The sequence below is a fragment of the Brassica rapa genome, chromosome A01 (genome assembly GCF_000309985.2).
Source record: "Brassica rapa cultivar Chiifu-401-42 chromosome A01, CAAS_Brap_v3.01, whole genome shotgun sequence".
NCBI lineage: Eukaryota > Viridiplantae > Streptophyta > Magnoliopsida > Brassicales > Brassicaceae > Brassica > Brassica rapa.
The window spans coordinates 13,726,524-13,749,575 of record NC_024795.2 but is presented as its reverse complement, the minus strand read 5'-3'; the positions used below and the strand labels follow the sequence as shown (position 1 = coordinate 13,749,575).

The window sequence follows — 23,052 nt, the reverse complement described above, 5'->3', positions numbered from 1 at the left end:
AAGTTATGAAAATGAATCAATGGTATACCAAAAAATCAGTTCAACCAAGATTATACTTATTGGAGTACAAAACTACGAGAATTATTATTATTAACTACTAGGGGCATTGCCTCCTCGCAAACGCGGAGTTGTAGAAAGGGTTTTTGTTTCATCTCAATATTTACTAGGATTATTGTAGTTGTAAATTTTGCGTTTTGGATTAGATCATTATTTTTCAAGTTTTTTTATTGTTATAGATTTATAGGGTTAGAGTTTTGATGATGAACTGTATAGGTACTTTTCTCCACTTATGAATGACTAAACTGTGTTAGTAATGTGATTGATATAGTTCATGGTGTTGTTTGCTGTGTCACTAAGATTTATTGTTTGTTTGTCTTTTTAATTTGTTTCTTTGTACTGTTGAGAGTACATATTCTGGATATCTTTTCCTCAGTTTAGTTACGTAAATTGTGTGTATTAAGTAATAATTTTTATTATTCTTATTATGTTTGTTATATGTTTTTTTTTAAACTTGTTGCTTTTACCGGACCTTTAAAACAAATACATGAAGACTTGTAGAAATAACTATAAAATGAGTGACAATTCTGAATATTTGGGTTTAAATGGGTCTTAAACGAATTTATGTATTTCTCATAAGAAGATAATTGCATGGCATGTAAGCTATTTTCATAAAACAAAAAGAGTGAGCAGGTGGAGATGTTGTTACCGCATTTGTGTATGTCGGGATTCTTTTGTATCTCTTGGTGTGCATGTGTTTGTTTTTCTTTTATTTGATGGGTAATATGTAAACAAATCGTTGTTAGTTGTATTTATCAGAGTTTGTAACTTACTCTGTTTTTTCGTTTAGGTAATTTCAATGATCTTGGTTGTCATCTTCGTCTTCTTCGTAAACATATGCGAAAGTAAGTTTGTAATTGTTAAATAGTTGCCCGTGTAGTTTGTATTTTTTTAGCTGATTCGATGTATATGTAGTTGAGTTTTAGTTGAGGTGATTGATTTGGTATATTTGTTTTGAAGTTTATTTGTAAGATTAGACAAAAAAAAAGAGGTGATTCGTCTTTTTATTTTTGGATTCTAGTTTTTGGTGTTTTGATTGTTTCGGTTGTTGTAGTTTTTTTAAAGCTGTAAAATAAAGGTTTGTGTAAAACTAGTTTGATAAGTAAGAGAGATAAATAGACGACCACTGATTTTGGGTAGGAAATATTTTTGATCATTGATGTTAGCACAATATAGACAAAAATATGAAGGGAATTATGTGTTGATTGTTTCTTATGGGTCAATGAGGAGACGGATAACGACTCGAGTTGTTTCTTTGGTGAGGGACCTGGACATAACGGATTTGTACAACCATATCTGCGAGTTTAAATATCAGTTATGATATCGAAACATAATATAAACCCAGATGCAATATGATAATATACCTGGGAGGTCTAGGTTTATGTTCGCAATCACTTGGAAATTGTCGAACAGTCTAATCAGGACTGGAAATTGATCTCAGGAGTACCCATGATGACTTTATTAATAATGGTTGGTGGGATGAAACGAATGAGAAATGCATGATCAGTTATTTTGTACATGTGAGCACCTAGCAACCTCAAAACGAACGACTTTCACAATGGAACTAGCTTTCAAAGATGGTATGTAATGATTAGCATGTTTGGCGGGAATAAACCCATGAATCACGAAATCTGAAAATAATATTATTCAACAAGAATCATGAAATCAGTTAAGAACAGTTATGTTAAATAAGTGTGATAGATCGAAGATTAACTTATATTTTCATCAAGGAAGAGAACCGTGATTCCCATAAACTCACTGTTTTTCTTGAAGTTCAGGGAATCTCAGAAGCGGAGGAGGTCAGCGGCTATGCTCTAACTACCATGAACAAGACGAAGAGACTCGAAGGTTGAGTGACAGACGCCGGGAACGCCGGTTTGAGGAACTGGAGAGGCAGAGAGAGATATTTTCTAGAAGATGGCTAAAGCTAAGAGGAATCAATGAGTTTTGTGGATGCATAATGGGTTCATCAAAGATAAGAATCATATATATATAAGGTTTACAGAAGGACTACAAATCAAGACAATTTATGATCAAACGATTTAAGATGGGGAGATGAAGAGTTCACCAGTGAAAAAGTAGATTATGAACAGACACACGGCACAACTCTGTAACTCAGACATGTCTGAGATAATGATGAAAAGAACTCTAATTCATGTTAAACGACGACGGTCTACAATATGGAAAAACTATAATTGTTGCAAACTTGAGCTTTTTTCTTCATATAACGTGATGTCATTTAAAAATGAAACTCATAATACACTTGTAAGTCCGGTCCTCAGAGGAAGTCGAAGAAACAATAGCTTCCGACCTTCATAAATATATATTAGTTTCGGGTATCAATGTACAAATTATCCTTTAGTTCAGTGGTATACATATTAGTGTTTGTATTTGAATAACCCGAATTCAAATCATGGGTTTTATATCTCTTTACATCTTTTAAAGTGAGATCCACGTGATGCTAATGTGCCGCCTTCAACAGAAAGTAACTCTCTCATTATCATATAGATTTTGATAACCGACAATAATGCATTATATGAGAATTATGTTAGACGTATTTACATCATATTGATCACTACTTGCACGGTTGCACCAAATAATTGAACCGCTCTACCAAGATTTTATGTTTAACTGTTCTATCTGAACTATGTTGAATTATTCATGTAAGTTTTTTTGTTAGTTTACATAATTATGATAAATTATATTCTCTGATTCCTTTATACAAAATTTCAACATATGTTAATATAAAAATTCTTCATTTTTATACTTTCTTTGTCTCTCTTTTAATTTTTTTTTCTCAAAATAAAAGAAGAAATAGCTCAATCTAATGAGTACAACTTTTTTCTTGGACAGCAGCTTTGATGCTTCTTAGAGATTCCTCCCAATCATCACATAGCCGATGAGGATCACTAATGACTGTTGGATCAACTGTTAAAGAAACGGTCATCTTGTTCATATAACTTTGAAAATGCATTGTCAATGCCTGATCAAAGACAAGTCATGAGATCATTAACTCTTAATCACTGAATACAAAAAAATGATAACATGAAATATACTGGTCTAGAAGCTTACATGGGGATGACCATACACACTTGGGGCCATGTACGTGACGGGATGGCCATAGAAGCTGATTTCTTCAATCGGACCAACCATGTTTGAAAATGACATCGTTGTGTTTGACAATGCTCTCTTTAGTATATTTGCTGCCCTCTGCATTCATTTAAATATTTGAAATACTGGATTATACATTTATACTAACTAGCAGGATTAAATGAATGGTCAGCTTTAAATTTATTTTGATTTGATGGAGTTTTTATTAAATGACTATATGAATTTTTTTTGTTGGATTTTTTTTATAAATGATATGGAGTTTCTGGATCTATAGGTATGTTAAATTAATCTTTTGGGAGAGCAATTTTCCTAATGAAACTTGAACCTTTTTATCCATTAGACGCATACTAGGTTATCTAAAACTGTTAGCAACTCAACAATTCTTTTTTTTTTTTTTTTTTTTTGAACTTTAACTCAACAATTCTTCGTTGGTTTTTTGGTTAGATTTAATGGAACAGTAATATCTGAACACTGTTAATTTTAAGCTAAATATAATGAAGAATGTACCTGAACCCCAAACGATTTTAGAATGAAATTCCCAACAATGAACGTTAGCAGGGCTTCAAACGAGTTCTTCTTCCTGTCGATTATGAACTTGGCTCGTCGGAGATGTTCCAATGGGTCATCGCAGAGTGAAATAGAGAACGGAAAGATTATGTAGCCGATCCAATTTCCCCATGTACAGTTTGATCCATTTTCCATTATGTCAGCTAAATCCTGTTCTTTTATAAAATTTTGTTTTAAATAAAATAAATAAACATGTGAAATTTATATATTTTGTGATTAAATGAGGTTTGTCTTTTGTAAAAATTAAATGACGTTAATTTGCCTGGATTCCAGTAGCCGGTCGTATGTTTACGAGCAGAGCTGCCCTTAGCCTTATTCCTTTAGGCATTGGTTCTTCCTGTTCTCCTATATTTTAAAAAACTTTAAATCCTTACATATATGGCGTTGATATTAAAATTTATTTACGTTAGCAGTAATTCATAAATATTTACCATATCTTCTCTTCAAATATTGCGAGAGACCAGCCTGAGATACTCCAAGTATAACATCGTTGACAGTCTACAAAAAGGGGTACAATCAATCGAATATCATATATCATGTCACACCTCTTGTGCAACTTATATACTATTTATTTTTAAGGTAAAAATTGCTGTTGACAAGAAATAAATTCACGAAAAATTGTTACCATTTGCATGGCGTTCTTGATTAGCTTTAGGTCGTCAAAACTTACGGTACGATGAACACAACACATCCGCTTACTCGTACTTAACCGGAAATTGCCTTTGATCGGTGTTTCAGTGTCCTTAAGGAACATTGCCGTAGCAATAAACTCCAGAGCATCACAAACAGTATTCAAAACCAACATAGCCACCGACCATAGAGCCATAACCAGCCAGAATAACCGGGAATAACTCCTTGATCCAGACAATGAACTTTTTTGATTCGGTAGACTCGGTAGCTCATCGGGATTCGATGTTTTACGTGTACAAGCAAGGACTAGAGACATCAGAGACATACCATCGCCAACAGAGTGATGGATCTTCAAAATGGCCACGTTTTCAGCGTCTGACGTTCTTAAGTCGAGTAAGTGAACTTCCCATAATGGTTTGGAAGTGTCTAACGGGATCGTAGTTAGGTCAGAGACGTAGCTATCTAGGAAAGCGTCTGCGTTTGCGTTCTCTATGTTATGCATATCGATTTTGGGAATGACGACATGATCCTCTGCCACCACCTTTGTCTGAACCCATTTTTGTTCTCGTCTTTGGTTGTTACCACTTTCCACCTTTAATAAAAAAATATTTCAATAAAAATGTTAACAACAAAAGACAATGGGGTTTCCCGGATATTGATACATATATATTTGCAAAAGATAAAATCAATGGTTTTCTGAAATAAATATCGAACAGTTTTTAGATATTTCAAGAAAATAAATTTGTCTAACAAAAGGAACTCTGTGTTCCAGAAAAACAAAAGGAAGCTTCCGATAGATTTTTCTAGTCTTTTTCGTTGCAAAAATGGAACAATATTGTCCCCACTTTGGAATATAATCTTCAAATATATATTATTTTGACTAAAATATATAACTGCTACTTAGGATTTCTTTCCTCTCACTGTTTGCAAATCTAACTCTTACTTCTTGTTTTTCCCCGGGTTGTTGTAATTTGTTACCTTCCTAGGCCATATGACTAATCAGTATGAGTGTGGTTTTATATCAAAATCAATTAGGACCTGACGTCAATCCATTTCATACATATATAGTTTGGTTTTATTAAAACGCATATATTATATTGATTATTCTATTCTGAGCTATTTATTTAGACAATCTCAAACTTAGTAATAGATCAGTCGTTTGATGAAAATAATAATATTAAAACGCATAAATGGTGACATGGTACGTATGAGAAATTCATAGTTAACAAAGAGAAACGGTCCTCAATCACACTTCAACATCCAATGAAAACCACTCATTAAAAAATGAAAAACAGTTTAAACATCGAAGAAAAATAATTGCCCAGTTTTACTTCTGTATATTGTTTTGTCAACACCCCAATTGTATGTCTGTTTAGTTAAATAGTAGTTACATTTTAACCCGCAAAAAACATTGAGAAAACATTTTATATATACTGATAATAGACATAGGGTATCATATCATAAGTATGAAAGAATGGGACTAACCAGTTTGCAGGAGAAACGAGGATGTCTAATCAAAGTTTGCTTTATTCCATCGATAATCACAGCTGGTTTGATCTTGCTCTTCAAACCAACCACCGATATGATGTTGCAGTTAAATTCCGGCGCGTGAAACAGACGCGCAGCCGGGCTAAGCGGTTGCTCCTCCTCTTCTTCCTTCTTTTCCACTCTTATCTCAGGTATGTGCGGACGTCCTCGTCGTTTCCTAATCTCCATAGTTTTGTTTTCAACCTTTGTTCTCTATTTCTCTTTAGAATTCCACTATATATGATTTTTATTCGGCCGTGTTGTGCATTTGAATTTTGGAAATTTCATTTTCAGTATTCTTGTCGGTCCTAACTTTCCATTGAAAAAAACTTTCCATTAATGTATTATTCTTTATGTTATATTCATGTAACAGATACGACTATATGAGTAAGTTATTCTTATATGCATGGATATCGACAAAAAAGAGAGGAAAATTCATGGAACTGTAGGTTTACATGAGGTTGGTTAAGATTATGTGTTCTAAAAATCAAGAAATCCAGAGAATCTTATGATAATAAGGGGATAGCTGTACTTGTACATTGTTAGAAAATATTATATTTAAGATTACATTTTTATGTGGATATAATTTGAAATTCATAATTAAATCATGTTTGAATTCATCAAACTAACACATAATCATGCATTATAAGAATTAATTGGTTAATTACTGCTGATTCATTTTGTATCTCTATAATAATATTTGAGAAGTCAGTTTTTTACGTATCGCGCTCACGTTATTTCTCACAATGGTTGATTACAGTGATACATTTAATGAATTAAATATTTAGCTAATTGCCTTATCTAAATTTATTTCTATTTTTTCCTTTTTATATTATTTCCAAATAACATATATAATCAAATAAAGCATTTGTTAAAATAAAAAAAATATTTAAAAACGAAAAAATCATAAAAAAGGAAAGTTCGCAAAAATAATATTGATATTAAAAATAACATATTTCCTTTGAAACATAATCTTGAATAACATAAATGATATAGTTTATTATTGCGATATCACTCATAGTGTTATACTCATGTTAACACTCATAGTGTTTATTATTGCGATATTTTAACGAATTGAATTCACTATTATAATTGGTATTACTAATATATTTCCTATTATTCATAATATTTTGTAATTACATTATTATTATAAAGGAATTTCCTCTAACCAAAATGTTATCAAAAAGTAAATTTATATAAAAAATAATATCTTTAACATTAAAATATACAAGAAATTTATATATTTGAAAGAACAAAACTTAGGTTCATCCCGTAGGATGAACCTTTAAATTCACCACACCTCTTATCACCAATCAAATTGTCATCTAGATAAGTAATGAAAATTATTATTTTGACAAAAAAATTTAAAATAATAAAAAAAAATAATGACGCCAGCTTTAACGACATTAACGCCGTTAGCTAAACCCTAAACCCTAAATTCTAAACTCTAAACCCTAAATTTAAACCCAAAAACCTAAACCCAAACCTAGATTCTAAATCCTAAACCCAAACCCTAGACTCTAAAACCAAACCCTATACTCTAAACCCAAACTTTGGATCCTAAACCCAAACCCTATACCCTAAAGGTTTGGGTTAATGTTGATGTTGTTCCTTTAGGGTTTAAAGTTTGGGTTTAGAGTCTATGGTTTGGGTTTAGAGTCTAGAGTTTGGGTTTACGGTTTGGTTTAGGGTATAGGATTTGGGTTTAGAGTCTAGAGTTTGGATTTAGGATTTAGGGTATAGGATTTGGGTTTAGGGGTTAGGGTTTAGATTTATGGTTTAGAATTTAGGTTTTAGGATTTTGTTAGTGGTGTTAGCGTCATTAAAATTGGTGTTATTATTGTTTTCTACTATTTTAATTTTTTTTTTAAATTAATATTTTATTATTAATCTAGGTAACACTTTAATTGTTGATAAGAGGCGTGTGAATTTAGAGCTTCACTCTAGGGGTGAACCTAAGTTTTGTTCTATTTGAAACCCATGATCAGTTACATATATACAAAATTATTAATGTATTTTAATAAAGCATGTGCTTCCTTTTCTAATTTACTTATTTCCTGATACATTTAAACAATTTTCTTATTTTAGATATTTTCTTAACTAAAAGGAAAATACGTTAATTATAAAATTTGTAAATATTATTTTCCCCTTATTTACAATATATGAATGTACGTAAATACTTTATCAAGATTTTTATTTAGGATGTGGCGTAGGTAATTTCCGTTTGATGTTGTTTTAGCAATGACCATAAACAAGAGTCAATATCAATTATTGGAGAAAGTTGGTTCATTTATCTTAAAACTTATTTTTTCTCACGGAAAAGTATATGTAGCGATTCCAGAATGAAATCAAACCATATCTGAAAATTATTAATACTGATGAAAAAGGCAATTAATAATACTCAACCCAAAATGTTGTCTATAAATATTAATTAGTTTAAATTGTTTTTTTTTTATTTTTTAACTAAATAAACATTTGATTGTTTCAACAAAAAAAATATTTTTACTTCAGTAATTTTTTCCACTTATTGTTATTTTATGTTATACAACTTTCATCCATAATACACCTAAACAGAATTTTGTTTTCTTAGTTATTATATTTCGTTATTTATGAACTGTTAAATGATTAGAGGTTTGTTAAATTTTATTGAAATTAAGATATTTAACTAGAACAATAATAAATGATATTACAGTCATTACTAACAGCATTAACTAAAATTAATTAACTATACAAAATTTAAACCATATCACAATCTTAGAAATAAATATCGTGGCCAAACTAAATATTTTTCAAAAATCAAACAGGGCAACTAAATAACTCATAAATTAAAACTGTAAATTAACTAACATAAAATATATAAACAAATAAAAACTAAAATTAATAAAAATATTACCCAAATTATTATACTTTAGTTTTTTTGTAAATATTCATTTCCGCGCGCATGCGCGAGTGAATCACCTAGTAAACAAAAAAGAGGTAAAGAAAAAAGCTGTTGGAAAGAACAAATCGTTACAAATACTTTAGTATTAGAAAAAAAATGTATCTAATCTATTATAATAAAGGAAAATTGCCAAAAATGACTCAAAATTTGATTTTAAATGCAAAAACATACATTAAATTCCATCAAATGCAAAAATAATTCAAAAGGCTACTGAATTATAACCAACCCTTTATGACAAAAAAGAGATAGTATGCATTTTTAAGATATAATTCTGGTAAATCTTCTGTTGTTTTGTATGTCTTCTGCGAGAAGACTTCTCAAAGTAGATTTTAAAAATAATTTATAAATTTTATAAAAAAAATTTTTTATAGACAAAAATAGAAGTCATGTAATTATAAAGATTTGTGAATGATATAAATTAATATCTTTAAAAATTAAATGTTTTTCAACATAGATGAGTGAATGTTGATTGAGTCATGATATTCCTTGGTTTACGGTTTGGTAACATATGTTATAGTATTCTTGTATTTTTAGCTTAAATTTTGTAATCTTTATTTTTTTTAAATAAAATTAAAATTAACCTATATGTGTTTAGTTTTGTGTATATTAAACATTTTAAAGGTTGATTTTAAGTTTAATAGATCTACATTTAAAGAACTGGAAGGTAAAAACCAAGTAATGAAAAACCTTTAAAAACAGAATAAATCAGTGAGAAAGATATGAGATAAAAATGAGAAATTGATATAAAGTTTAGTGTTTGAAGTTCAAAGAGATTAGAGAGAGGTTAGAGAGTTTTAGAGTGAGAAACATTACATATTTGTTGCAGCCATTAGAGAAGAAGAGAGAGAATGTGTAAATTTTAGATAAAATTCCAATAAGGTTAAATATTTTCTCTAATAGAAGACTTCTCAGTGCATTATTTGTTGGAAAACTTAAGTCACCTAAACCCTAAACTCGAAATAACTAACTAAGTTGAAACATACACTTCATAAAACTTAAAATCAACTTTAAAAGTGTTTAATATACACAAAACTAAAGTCAAAATTTAATTTGTCAAAAAAAGTTAAGCTTAAAAAATCTAATCTTAAAAATACAAACAATAACTACAACATATGTTACTAAACCTTAAACCAAAAATACCATGACACACTACATACATTCATCTGTGTTAAAAATAATTCATTTTTACTAGATCTTAATTTATATCATTTATAAATGTTTATAATTACATGATTTCAATTTTTCCCCATCAAAATATTGTTTATAACTTATAAATTATTTTTAAGATCTACTATATGAGAAGACTTACAGAACCCTAGAAGACATCTGGACGTTATATTAGTAAAAATTCATTCTGATTTTTTTGTTTGATCATAAGGGACTGGTTGTAATTTCACAAAGACTTTAGGATATTTTTGCATTTGATTGAAGTGTGGTTATACTTTTGCATTTTAAATCATGTATCGAGTAATTTTTGGCAAATTCTCCTAAATTTTACTACAAACCGTAAAAGTTATTCACGGGCATGTATGTTACAACATGCTCTATAATGCATGATCATAACTTTAAAAATAAGTTTACAATATATTTGGTACATTAAGACAACCATTAATTTAGGTAAAATGGTCAAATATGACCTACAACTTGATTTTAAATACAAAATTTTATCTCAAATCAATCAAATGCAAAAATAACTCAAAATGCTAGTGAAATTACAACCGGTTTTTTATGAGCAAACAAAAAAACATGTGAACTTTTACGAATATAACCCTTTAAATTCTTCGGTCGTTTGTGAAATCTTTTGTGAGAAGACTGTCCAAGAAGTCTTCCGTGAGAAGACTGCCCAAAAAGTCTTCCGTTAAAAGACTGCCCAAAAAGTCTTCCGTTAAAAGACTTCCCAAAGTCTTTTTGTGTAGTAAATCTTATAAATAATTTATAAATATTTTAAAAATATTTTTATGAGGAAAATTTTGAAATCATGTAATTATAAACATTTCTATATCATGTAAATTTAAATTTACTAAAATTGAATTGTTTTCAACATAGATGAGTGAATATATGTTGTAAGTCATAAATTTCTTTGGTTTAGGGTTTGGTAACATATGTTGTAGTATTGTTTGTATTTTAAGGTTAGATTTTAAAATCTTAATTTTGTTTAAGAAAATTCAATTAGATATATATATGTTTAGTTTTGTATATATTAAACACTTTATAAGTTGATCATATGATTCATGAAAGATTTGTTTCTATTTATTTAGTTATTTGATTTTAGGGTTCAAAAGATTTTTTGGGAAGTTTTCTCGTACGAATAGTAAATTTAAGGGTTAAGAAGACTTCTTAGGAAATCTTCTATAAGAAAATTTTCCAAGAAGTCTTTTGAACGAAAATATTTAATCTAATTAGAATTTTGCCTTCTTATATAGAAAGAAAATTTAAATATTTTCTCTCTTTCTCTCAAATGGCTGCGACAAAAATGTATTGTTTTTCACTCTAGAAATCTTCAATCTCTCTCTAATCTCTCTGAATTTGAAAACACCAAACTTTTTATCAATTTTATCTTTTTGTGTCTCATATCTTTCTCACTAAATTATCTTTTTTGCATGTTTTTTATTATATGGTTCTCATCTTCTACTACTTTAAAGGTAGATCTATAATTTTAGGATATGTATTTTTGTTTTGTAAACATATGTTAGATTCTAAAAAATTATAGATTCAATCTAATATGATTTTTTATTTATTATTTAAGTATAAAAAATATTTTAAGATTTTTTCTCCTTTTTGAAGCTATTTCAACGTTTTTACATATGCTGACTTTTTCGAATCTGAGTTAGACTTTAGAAGACTATGGAAGACTTCTTGAAATTACCATCGTTAAGTAGCCGATGAGTGTCACTTATGATCGTAGGATACTAGGATCTACGATCAAAGAAACCGGCATCTTGTTCATGTAACTTTGGAAATGCATCATCTGAATTAGATCATATTGATTTGAGTAATTACTAATTAGTTTTTGGATTAACCTCGGTCGCAAACATAAAACGTAGCTGACATACGGCAGGATGCTACTAAGTCGCTGACAACGGCACAAACTAATAAAGAATCGGCCATGATCAACTGTCCACCAGATGATGACTTGGTTAACATTTATTTGAAAACTGTAGACAGTTTCTATATAATTAGTTTATTTATTGCAAAATAATTATCAATTAACATGGTAGCCTTCCAAGCATGGACGTCACTGAAGCTTACAAGGGAGTGATATTGTCGGAGTGACCATAAATTTTCAAACAATTTATATATTTAAAGGATTAATCAGTACTATATGATATCATGATTATATCTCCTAGTACGTTTTATCTTCTTTCAAACGTTTTAATAAGAAGATAAGAGCATCCAATTAGTGAACCCCATGAAAGGGGTTCACAAAGCATTTTTTTATTATTTTTTTTTGGTTTGATTTTTGTTTTAAAAAAAAAAAAAAATTATTTTTTCGGACCACCGCGCTACAGTGATGAACCAGATTCACTGGAAAAGGGTGGAAAGAGACAGGTTCATCACTATTCCTTATTTTAATATTTTTTTTTTTTTTGGAATCTGTGTGAACCCCCCATAAGTTCACTAATGGGGGTGCTCTTAGAATAAAGATTTATCTCAATCTACTAATGAATGGAGCCTCGTTCTTGGACAGCAGCTTTGATGTTTTTTAGAGATTCCTCCCAGTTGTCAAGTAGCCGATGAGTATCGCTTATGACCGTTGGATCTACGGTCAAAGAAATCGTCATCTTGTTCATGTAACTTTGGAAATGCATCGTCAAAGCCTAATCAAATTAGACCATTTGAGATCGTCAAATCTTATTCACTAATTCTAAAAAACAAAAAAAACAAAATCATTACATAAAATATAATGATCTAAAACCTTACATGGGGATGGCCATAAACACTAGGGGCCATATAAGCGATAGGATGTCCAAAGAAGCTGATTTCTTCAATAGGACCAATCAAGTTTGAGAAGGACATCGTTGTGTTGGACAATGCTCTATTTATTATATTAGCTGTCATCTACATTCATTTCAATTCATATGATTAGATAAACGACCAACTAACAAAAATAAATGGTAAGTTAGGTATTATTGTTTTGATGATGACGATTACAAATAAGCTAATTATTGTTCAAACTAACCTTAACGCCGAACGATTTAATCATCAATTTACCGACGATGAATGTTAGTGCAGCTTCTAACGAGTTTTTCTTCCGGTCGATGATCCTTTTGGCACTTCGAAGATGTTCCAACGGATCTTTGCGTAAGCCGATAGAAAACGGAAAGACTATGTAGCCGATCCAATTTCCCCATCTACACTTAGATCCTTTGGCCATCATATCAGATAGATCCTGTTTTAAGCCAAGAAATTAAATACAAATAAGTTTTTTATATGATCGTCGTTGAAAAAAAAGTGATAAAAGTATATGAAATTGCCTGGATTCCAGTAGTGGGTCTTAGATTTACAAGTATAGCTGATCTTAGCCTTATTATTTTAGGCATATGATTTGAATTCCTTTGATCTTCTCCTAGTTTCTTCTTCTTCTCTCCTATTAGTTTATCATAAGGTCATGAGAAGTGACTCGTTAATGTAAATAGTATATGATATTTTAACATGTATATGTCAAAGCGTATATAAATATAGTTTTACCATATCTTGTCTCGAGGTATTGCGAGAGACCAGCCTGAGTTACTCCAAGTACTACATCGTTGACAGTCTAGAAAACCAAAAAAGAAAAGAAAAATTAATAAAAAGTATAAAAAACATATTGTAGGATGATAAAAACAAAAACATTGTTAGGAATCTTACCATGTTCATGGTATTCTTTATTAGCTTTATGTCGTCTAAGCTTACGGTACGATGAACCAAAGACATCCGTTTATGCTTACTTAGCCGGAAATCGCCTTTGATGGGTGTTTCAGTGTCCTTAAGGAACATTGCCGTAGCAATAAACTCCAACGCATCACACATCGTATTCAAAACCAACATTATCGCCGACCATAGAGCCATAATTAACCACAAGAATCGGAAATCACCTCTTGAACCGGCCTTTAACCGGGAAGATCTGGACGATGATCGGTTTTGGTTCGGTAGAGTCGGTAGCTCGTCGGGGTTCGATGTTTTACGCATGCAAGCGAGGACAAGAGCCATTAGAGACATACCATCTCCTAAAGAGTGATGAAACTTCAAAACGGCGACGTTTTCAGCGTCAGAGGTTTTCAAATCGAGTAGGTGAAGCTCCCATAATGGCTTCGAGGTGTCTAAAGGGATCAACGTGAGGTCCGAGACGTAACTCTCAAGAAACTTATCTGCGTTTGCGTTCTCTATGTTTTGCGTTTGGATGTCTGGTACGATGACGTGATCGCTGACGACCACGTTTGTCCGAACCCATATTTGTGTTTGACCATTCTCGTTCCTTTTGCTCACCTTCAAGTAATTAATTATTTAAATAAATGTTAAAATTAACATTAAAATCTCAAAACCTATAAATAGAGGTGAGGAGGAAAAAATGTTCAATTAGTTCTAAAATGGTCAAATTAAATAAATTTCCGTAAGGGTATAGGAAAAAATGAATTATACGTACAGTATATGAATGATAGTTACATGTAAGAAAACAAAATGCAGAGAAATCTATACTATTATTTGCGAAGTAAATTTTTGGAATCAAGCTCTCACGTTAAAAGTTAGAGCGGTTAATATCTATAATACCCTTAATGAATTTTCTAAATAATTAATTATATAATCAAAAACGAATTTTAATTAATAATATTAACTTTTTGGAAAATAAAATAATTCTTATATATTGTGTTGTTATCTTAAAACATATTTTTCAATTATAAAATTTAAAAATAAACTATAAAACAATTATAATAAATTCAGTGGTTAAAGTCAATGTTATCTTTAATAAATTTTAATTGATCTATACTATTATTTGCGAAGTAAATTTTTGGAATCGAGCTCTCACGTTAAAAGTTAGAGCGGTTAATATCTATAATACCCTTAATGAATTTTATATATAATTAATTATATAACCAAAAACGAATTTTTATTAATAATATTAACTTTTTTAAAAATAAGATAAGTCTTATATATTGTGTTGTTATCTTAAAACATATTTTTCAATTATAAAATTTAAAAATAAACTATAAAACAATTATAATAAATTCAGTGGTTAAAGTCAATGTTATCTTTAATAAATTTTAATTAAACATATATATCTAATTAGATTTTTGTCATATATATATATATATATGTTTGATTTAATTTTTTTGAAAACATAAAAAATAAGTTATTATGATGATTTTTGAATTAATAAAAAATAAACTAATAAATATTTGTTAAACGATTAAGCCCGCATATGCGGGCAAGACACCTAGTATTTAAGTAATACGTTAGAATAAAATAAATCTATACTATTATCTGCGAATTAATTTTTATTAACGGAGCTCTCATGTTGAAAGTTAGATCGGTTAATATCTATACTATCCTTAATAATTTTATATATTATTAATTATATAATCAAAAACGAATTTGTATTAATAATATTAACTTTAAAAAAAAAGATAATTCTTATATATTGTGTTGTAATCTTAAAACATATTTTTCAATTATAAAATTTAAAAATAAAATATAAAACAATTATAATAAATTAAGTAGTTAAAGTCAATGTTATCCTTAATAAATTTAATTAAACGTATATATTTAATTAGATTTTTGTCATAATTTAATTTTTTGAAAACATAAATAATAAGTTATTATGCTGCTTTTTGAATTAATAAAAAATAAACTAATAAATATTTTAAAAGCGATTAAGCCTCGTATATTCTGGCAAGACACCTAGTTTTAAAGTAAGACATGAACAAAATATTTGTAATAGCAATCGCTTAACTTTGGAAACTAAGACTATCATTAACCCCAGTCTCTTAATTGGGGTTCTTAGCTTCGGTTAAGAGACGATTCTTAGGTTTTCTTAGATTTTAACTAAAAAAAGTTAAGAACCGTCTCCTAAATAAGAGATATAAGACCATAATTAACTTCAGTCTCTTAACTGGGGTTCTAAACTTCAGCTAAGAGACGATTCTTAGTTTTTCTTAGATTTTAACTAAGAAAAGCTAAGAACCGTCTCTTAAATAAGAGATATAAGAGCCGTCTCTAAGTCGAAAATGTAAAAAGAAAAAAGTGTCAAACCATGAGTCAAGAACCCCGGCTAAGAGACCGGAGTTAATCATGCCTTCAGAACTGTTTCTTAACTAAAAAGTGTAAAAAACTAAAGAAACAAAAAATTAAATCATAAGTTAAGAACTCGACTAATAGATATGGGTTAATCATGTCCTCGCATTCTCGTAAACTTAATAAACTGAAGCGAGAACAAACAAAAAGTATTACTATTTTTTATAAAAAGGTATAGGAACTTAAAATGATTCAAACAAAATCTAGAGTTCTCACGTTCATTAACATGATAATATGATATACCACTCTAATATGTGGTCAAGACGCAAAAAAAAGGATACAAGTATGTCTAAGAATTATTTACATAATATTAACAAAAACTAAACTTAAAAAAAACAAAACTTTATACATAGATAATTGATCTTTATTTTTAAAGTGTATATATATATATATTTGAGTTTATTAGATGAAATTTTGTTATATTAGATAAATACAATATTCTTTTACTAACAACTTCAAATTTAATAATAATTCTTTAATAGAAAAATAACTATATTAAATCATGAAATTAACTTATGTATATATATGAGGAAAAAAAATATGTCAGTGGTTTTGCTCAACTAATAGCAATTTTGACATTATTGGTCAAAAAACTGTATCCCAGCTCGACGGTCACGCAAAACTAGGAGAAAAGTCAAATAAAATATGTAAACCGATCAAAATATTGAAAAAGTTTGTATCCATCAAGAGAATTAATTTCTTTTTTTATTCGCTATATAAAGAATTTATAAATACGAGTTAAAACACACACACACACACACATATATATATATATATATATATATAAATTTGGATAAATTATAGACATATAAGTTTGTTTTCTTTTTGTAAATTAAAAATATAAGTTTGTTTTCAAATAAAACGAAGTTACAATCATTTAAACATATATACAATTCGTTGTATGTATGTAAGAGCTAAAAGTGTGGGACTCACCATTTTACTGGAAAAACGAGGATGTCTGATCAAAGTTTGCTTTAATCCTTCCATAATAACATCTGGCTCGATCTTCTTCTTAACACCAATCACCGATATGACGTAACAATTAAACTCCGGAGCGTGGAACACGCGCGCCGCCGGACTAAGGGGTTGCTCATCTTCTTCTTCTTCGTCTTTCCTCATGGTTGTCTCTGGTATCTTAATCTCCATGGCTTGGTGTTCGATCATAAGTTCATAACCCTTTTTTCTCTCTTAACTTTATAATATTCTCACTTAATATAGCCTCCAATATTGTGTGCTAGGCCACGTTTCTCTTTATAATGTTTTTGGACGGTTGGGTCCACAATTTTACATACCAAACTTTAATAATATTTGTGGTTCCTGGTGTTTATATAAAATGTACCAATGAAAATTCAATATTTTGGAGATAATATAAGCATTTTAACGAATGGTAAGGAATTTAATGGGCTAGCTAGCTGCCTTGTTGTTTAGGTAATATGGGTTCTAAAACCTTCTTCCTTTTCTGAGATTAGAAATACCATTGATAAGAAAAAAAAAACATAGGGTGTGATTTGTGACCAACGGAACGAAAAGAAACATTTAATTCCTTATGATTCCCATAATAATACACCATTCATAAGAAATCAATTTTCATTTCTATTTTTTTTTTTTTCATTTTCATTTCTATTCTTTATCATTTTTTTTTGTAGAAAATAACAAAGCAAATTTATTCCTTATTGTAGTATAGTGGAGGCATCGAAGTAAGGTTCAGTGAAAAATGTGGGTGCAATTTAACCAAATAAGCCATTTCAACTGTTATGTCCAATGTACAATTTTTCAAATCAAAATAATTAGGGGTAAATTTTTCAAATCAAAATAATTAGGGGTACACGTGCCCCCATCATACTCTTTCACCTAGCTTCGTCCCTGGTTTTCTCTCTTTCTTAGCTTATTCTCTATCTCAGTTTTATCACAATATTAGTGTTGCAATCATTCTTAATGTTTGATTTTTATTTTTCATCCGGCTTTGAGATTCTGGCTTAATTATTGTTTTTAATTTTATGATGTTTAGGACTTTAGCTTTTTAGTGTGTGGGTTTTGTCTCCAAAAATTTATAACATGCCAACTAAGTATTCCATTATTGTATTTCACTTTATGTATTATCCGTTTTCGGTCACTAATTAATTTTTAATGAATGAAACATATTGAACTTGTGAATAACATAACCAACTAGTGATAACATGTGCCCTGCACAGACTAAGATGTAAATTAAATTTGTTTAATTTGATAATGATTTCAAATTAACCATGGAGATTACATGTATAAATCTTGGATGGTAGATTATGTAATTTCACTCCATCCACTTGTGTTTCGTCTCAATAGTTTTTTTTTACAACAAACGCCAACTCGATTTACTCAAATTTAAGGTGATCTGGATAACCAGACCGGAATAGAACAACTAATGTAACACCATTCTTTATGAAAAGATCTCGCATTTTTATCTAGAAAATCCAAAGTTTCATTATGCACTCTTGGGATATGAGATATCTTGAAGTTCGGAAAATATATCTTCAACATCTTTGTTGCCTCCAATTCAGTTGCAAAACTTGGCCATGTGTGAGGCTCCTTTATCATTGCGATCAGATCGTTACATTCCACTTCTGAATGTAAAGCGGTCTCTCACTGCCTTAAGTTTTGCATCCCAAAAAGTTGAATCCTCCCCAAACTATCCATCCAAACCCAACCACAACCACTGAACTGTGCCGTAGAGGTCCATGAACCATCCACCATATAAGTATTATCCAAACTTATGGCTTGGGATTCCTACATATTGTGCTCTTGTGGAATGGGTGTTATCATTTCATTTGCGTTAAACCAAGCTTGAAATTCACTTTCCACATATCTAACTAGCTCCAAGAGATCCTTGTATATCTCTCTAAAGAGTTTATTGTTCCAAACCTTCCAAATATACCAAATTATCGAGGGATAAGGATCTATGTCTAATTCTGGTTCGACGATGCTATTTTTCCTCCGGAAAAGATAATCCGTGTTGGAATAAATACTTGGTTGCGGAAAGATATTAGGACTAGATGGTGCCACTGATAGATACCATACTTGCAGATCTGGAGGACACTCAAATATGGTATGAGTAACATTTTCTTCTGGTTCTCCACATCTTAGACAATAATTACGTATCTCAAAATACGACAGTTCAGGTTCCTTGTTACTGCCACTTGTCCTGTTATCAATTGCCATATAAGATGACATATTTTCCGAGGTGCTTTTACTTTTCAAGCAAAATCTTGGAGTTTGGTAATATTGGATTCCAAAATCCCTTTCTCTTCCTAAGTTTTCAATAGATTTCGTGCTACCCAATTACCAGATTTAATCGTATATTGGTCGTTCTGTGTGTAATCTCAGCAAAAAGTATCATGGCGATGAGTTGAGCTTATGGACAAACTCTGTATAAGAGGTATGTCATGAGGACGACATAATTCTCTAGTAATCCAACATCCAATTCCTTTCATTCTCCAGTAATAAGGTCGCTTACTAACATTTTTTTATTCAAAACAGGAACAGAAGGTCGAGCATGCCTAGCTGGGGTGGTAGGGATCCAAGGGTTTTCCCACAGATTTACCTCATATCCAGAATGAATTTTCCGTCTAATCCACAATAGCAATAGTTTCCATGCTGCTGAAATACTGGCCCACACATATGATTGGTTGTTTACAGATCTTAGTCGCAAATGCGAACTCATTCTGTAGTATCTTCTCTTAAAACTCGAGCCACTAGGGAATCAGGGTATTGGAGAAGTCGCCATAGTTGTTTTGCTAATAGGGCCAGATTAAACTCATGGATCAACCTGAAACTAATCCCCCTCTCTTCTCTCGGTACGCAAAGTTTTTCCCATTTTGCCCAATGAATTCATCTCTTTAGTGGATTTGAGCTCCACCGGAATTGTGTTATGCCACTTGCGAGATTTTCACATATCTCCAGCGGGAGCAAGAAACTACACACAACATATATCGGCAGAGCTAACAATATAGACTTGATTAGAACTTCCTTTCCTCTTTTTGATAGCCATCTACCCGTCCATCCATTCACTCTATTCCTTAATTTGTCCTTGAGGAAAGCAAACATGTTGCACTTGGAGCCCGTGATATCTTCTGGAATTCCTAAGTATGTCCACATTCCTCCTTCATTCCGAATCCCAAGTGTATCTTTATTTTGTTGTCTCATATCCCGACCCACCCTCTTACCAAAGAGTAAAGATGATTTCTCAAAGTTGATACATTGGTCGGATGCTTGTCCATATTTCTTGACTACTTTTATTAATTCTTCACATTCACGGAGCTCCGCCTTACAGAAGAAAAGGCTATCATCACTAAAGAGAAAGTGAGATATCGAGGGACAAGCGCGTGTGACACGCATCCATGTTATCTTTCCTTGGTTCTCTGTTTGATAAAGAAGTTAACAAGCGCTTCCGTGCATAGAATAAAAATGAAAGGAAACAAATGATCTCCTTGACGTAGACCTTTCTCCAGAATAATGTTTCCTCTTGGTTGACCATTCATAAGTACCTTGTACTTAACCGACATGATACAACGCATTATCCAGTCTATCCAAGTTTCTGAAAAACCCATTTTTCTCATAACTGCTTCGATGAATGACCACTTTATCCTATCATACGCTTTACTCATATATGTCTTAATGGCCATCCTTTTATTTCGTCCACTAGGTTTATCCGGAGTGCATGGAACATCTCCTGAGAAATCATAATATTATCCAAGATTTGTCGTCCAGCAACAAAGGCTTACTGGTTTTTGAGATTCGATCTGTAAGAACTTTTTTTAATCTATGGCATAAGACTTTAGATATTAACTTATAACTACCATTCCACAAGCTAATGGGGGCGGAACTGAGACATTTTTTGTTAGCATGGTTATCTTTGGGATTAAGTAGATATTAGTGTCATTAAGACCATTAGCCATTGATCCTTCAAAAAGGAATTGATTAACCATATGAGTTAAATCCTCCTTTACGATATCCCATAATTTCTGATAGAAAAGAGCGGTCATCCCACTCAATGACCGGGCCTGTAAGATCATCATTTATTGTCTCTGTGATTGTAGATGATACTTAGATAGTGCATCTGCTATATCTTATGGGTTAAATGATTCAAAGATTTGACTAAAATAACTAGTAGCAATGGCTATCAGTCCTTTCTCATCCTCGACAACATTCCCAGTTGCATCCCTCAACTGAGTGATTCTATTCCTTGCTCTTCGTTGCTCTGTCAAAACGTGGAAAATTTTGTATTTCTGTTGCCTTCTCTTAGCCAAAATACTCGATTTTTTTGTTTCCAGAACATCTCCTCTTCTTTAAGAGCATCAGATAATTCCTGTACAGCCACTGCTGTTTCCTCAGTCGTAGTATCATCATTGTACAAACCCTCTACCTTCTCTTTAAGATCCTCCACTTGTTATGCTGAATTCAAATTGTGTTGTCTCCTCCACTGGCTTAAGGTTTTACGGCAACTCAAGATATGCTACATGATATTTACATCAGGAGGGAGATCTGAAGACTTTCATCCCTCGAGAATGACTTTCCTTAGTTCCTCACTATCCAACCATCTCTTATCAAATTTGTATTTTTTTGTTGGTTTTGTGAGAATTTCTGCTAGGACCGGACGATGATCCGATACCCATAACCTCATGTAATTTACCGCATAGTGAGGAAACTTCTCATACCAATCCTCATTTCCAACATCTTTGTTGAGTTGTTCTTCCAGCTCGTTTTCTTACACATGATAACATAATCCCAGTAAATGGAAACTCCAGCATACCACAATCGTACTTGAATATTGTCAAACACTGAGATCATAATTTGTTAATTTTTGGTGGCATCTGCAGATTATTGTTCGCATTCAAAGGTAATCAATTTTCTTAAAATGAAGTAAGTAATATAATAACACATATAATCTTCGATATACAAGTTTTTATATAAGTTTTGTCTTTCCATGTTGTACGAATAGTTCATTAGATGTTTTAATTACGTTTTTAGAAGATATTAAATGATTGAACACCAAAGGAAATAGTTAAATGGTTATTTGTTATCAAATAATAATTTGGAGATATATACTGAAGTATTGAGTGGTCCATTCAGTGGGACTCTTGTAATAATCTTAGTGAAGTCGGTCCAATAAAAAGGGAGGGCTGAAGAGCGCTCTCAGCTTGACATGTAAACATGTTTTTTAAGGTTATCTTTTAACCAATGATTCAAGATTAATATATAGAGGAGTAGTTTGGCTATACACATTCATTTTCTTTGCCTCGTAAATTAGGTTAAAATTTTGTATGTTCTTTGTGAGGGAAAATAACAAAAGAAACATTACTAACAAGCTTTAGAAGTCTTTTTTAACAAAATAGAATATCAAATTAAATATTTTGTCCAAGAATTAATAAGTGCAATAAAAATGAAGAAAATAATATTAAAAAGAAATTTGGAATAAGCAAAATTTGTCGAAAAGAAACTGACTACTTTAAAAGAGACTAGTGCCATATTTATTTTTATAGACAACTAAATTTTGATCCGTGCTTTTGAAGCACATGTTTTTCTTTGGATTGGAAACAAACTTTGTGAATTAGTATTTTGGAACTGGTGTACAGTATTATGTTACAAAGTCGTTATATCAAAAAGGGTATTTGTTTAAAATTATATAATTTATGAATTAGTTTATAAGACTTTGTATGAACACTCATATATAACTATATTTCAGGCCTGAATATTTTACCGGATCCGAAAAACCAAACCAAAATCGACCTAGAAATATAGTTGTGGTCTTGGTCTAGGGAAAAGTACATATTTGATTTTTTTTCTTTGACCTGCGGTCTCTGTTCGATTATGGGTCTTATCCGACTCTTATCCGAGACCCGATCGGGTATCCAAAGTACACAAAATGTTTTGTGTATATTAGATATATTTGGGTATTTCAAATATGTTTTGGTATTAAT

General features: G+C 30.8%; 2 protein-coding genes across 3 annotated transcripts; both read right to left on the bottom strand.

The window, feature by feature from the left end:
• Positions 1-382: 382 nt before the first annotated feature.
• On the bottom strand, positions 383-11,708 carry LOC103875146 (O-acyltransferase WSD1). Its single transcript, XM_009153622.3, has 7 exons — positions 5,851-11,708; positions 4,361-4,957; positions 4,167-4,233; positions 3,998-4,080; positions 3,676-3,885; positions 3,130-3,267; positions 383-3,040 (listed from the first exon to the last, which is right to left on the bottom strand). Exons 1-7 carry the CDS (start codon positions 6,079-6,081, stop codon positions 2,882-2,884), a joined length of 1,485 nt encoding a protein of 494 aa, XP_009151870.1. The 5' UTR covers positions 6,082-11,708; the 3' UTR covers positions 383-2,881.
• Positions 11,709-11,950: 242 nt separating this feature from the next.
• LOC103875156 (O-acyltransferase WSD1) lies at positions 11,951-17,337 on the bottom strand. 2 transcript variants are annotated; one of them, XM_033281311.1, is made up of 8 exons: positions 17,036-17,337; positions 13,682-14,299; positions 13,523-13,589; positions 13,309-13,421; positions 13,014-13,223; positions 12,755-12,892; positions 12,472-12,651; positions 11,951-12,222 (listed from the first exon to the last, which is right to left on the bottom strand). In XM_033281311.1, exons 1-7 carry the CDS (start codon positions 17,264-17,266, stop codon positions 12,493-12,495), a joined length of 1,536 nt encoding a protein of 511 aa, XP_033137202.1. In that variant the 5' UTR covers positions 17,267-17,337; the 3' UTR covers positions 11,951-12,222; positions 12,472-12,492. The 2 variants fall into 2 exon arrangements, with proteins under 2 accessions (XP_033137202.1, XP_009151884.1); XM_009153636.3 differs by lacking the exon at positions 11,951-12,222 and having other exon boundaries at positions 12,297-12,651.
• Between the last annotated feature and the right edge of the window lie 5,715 nt (positions 17,338-23,052).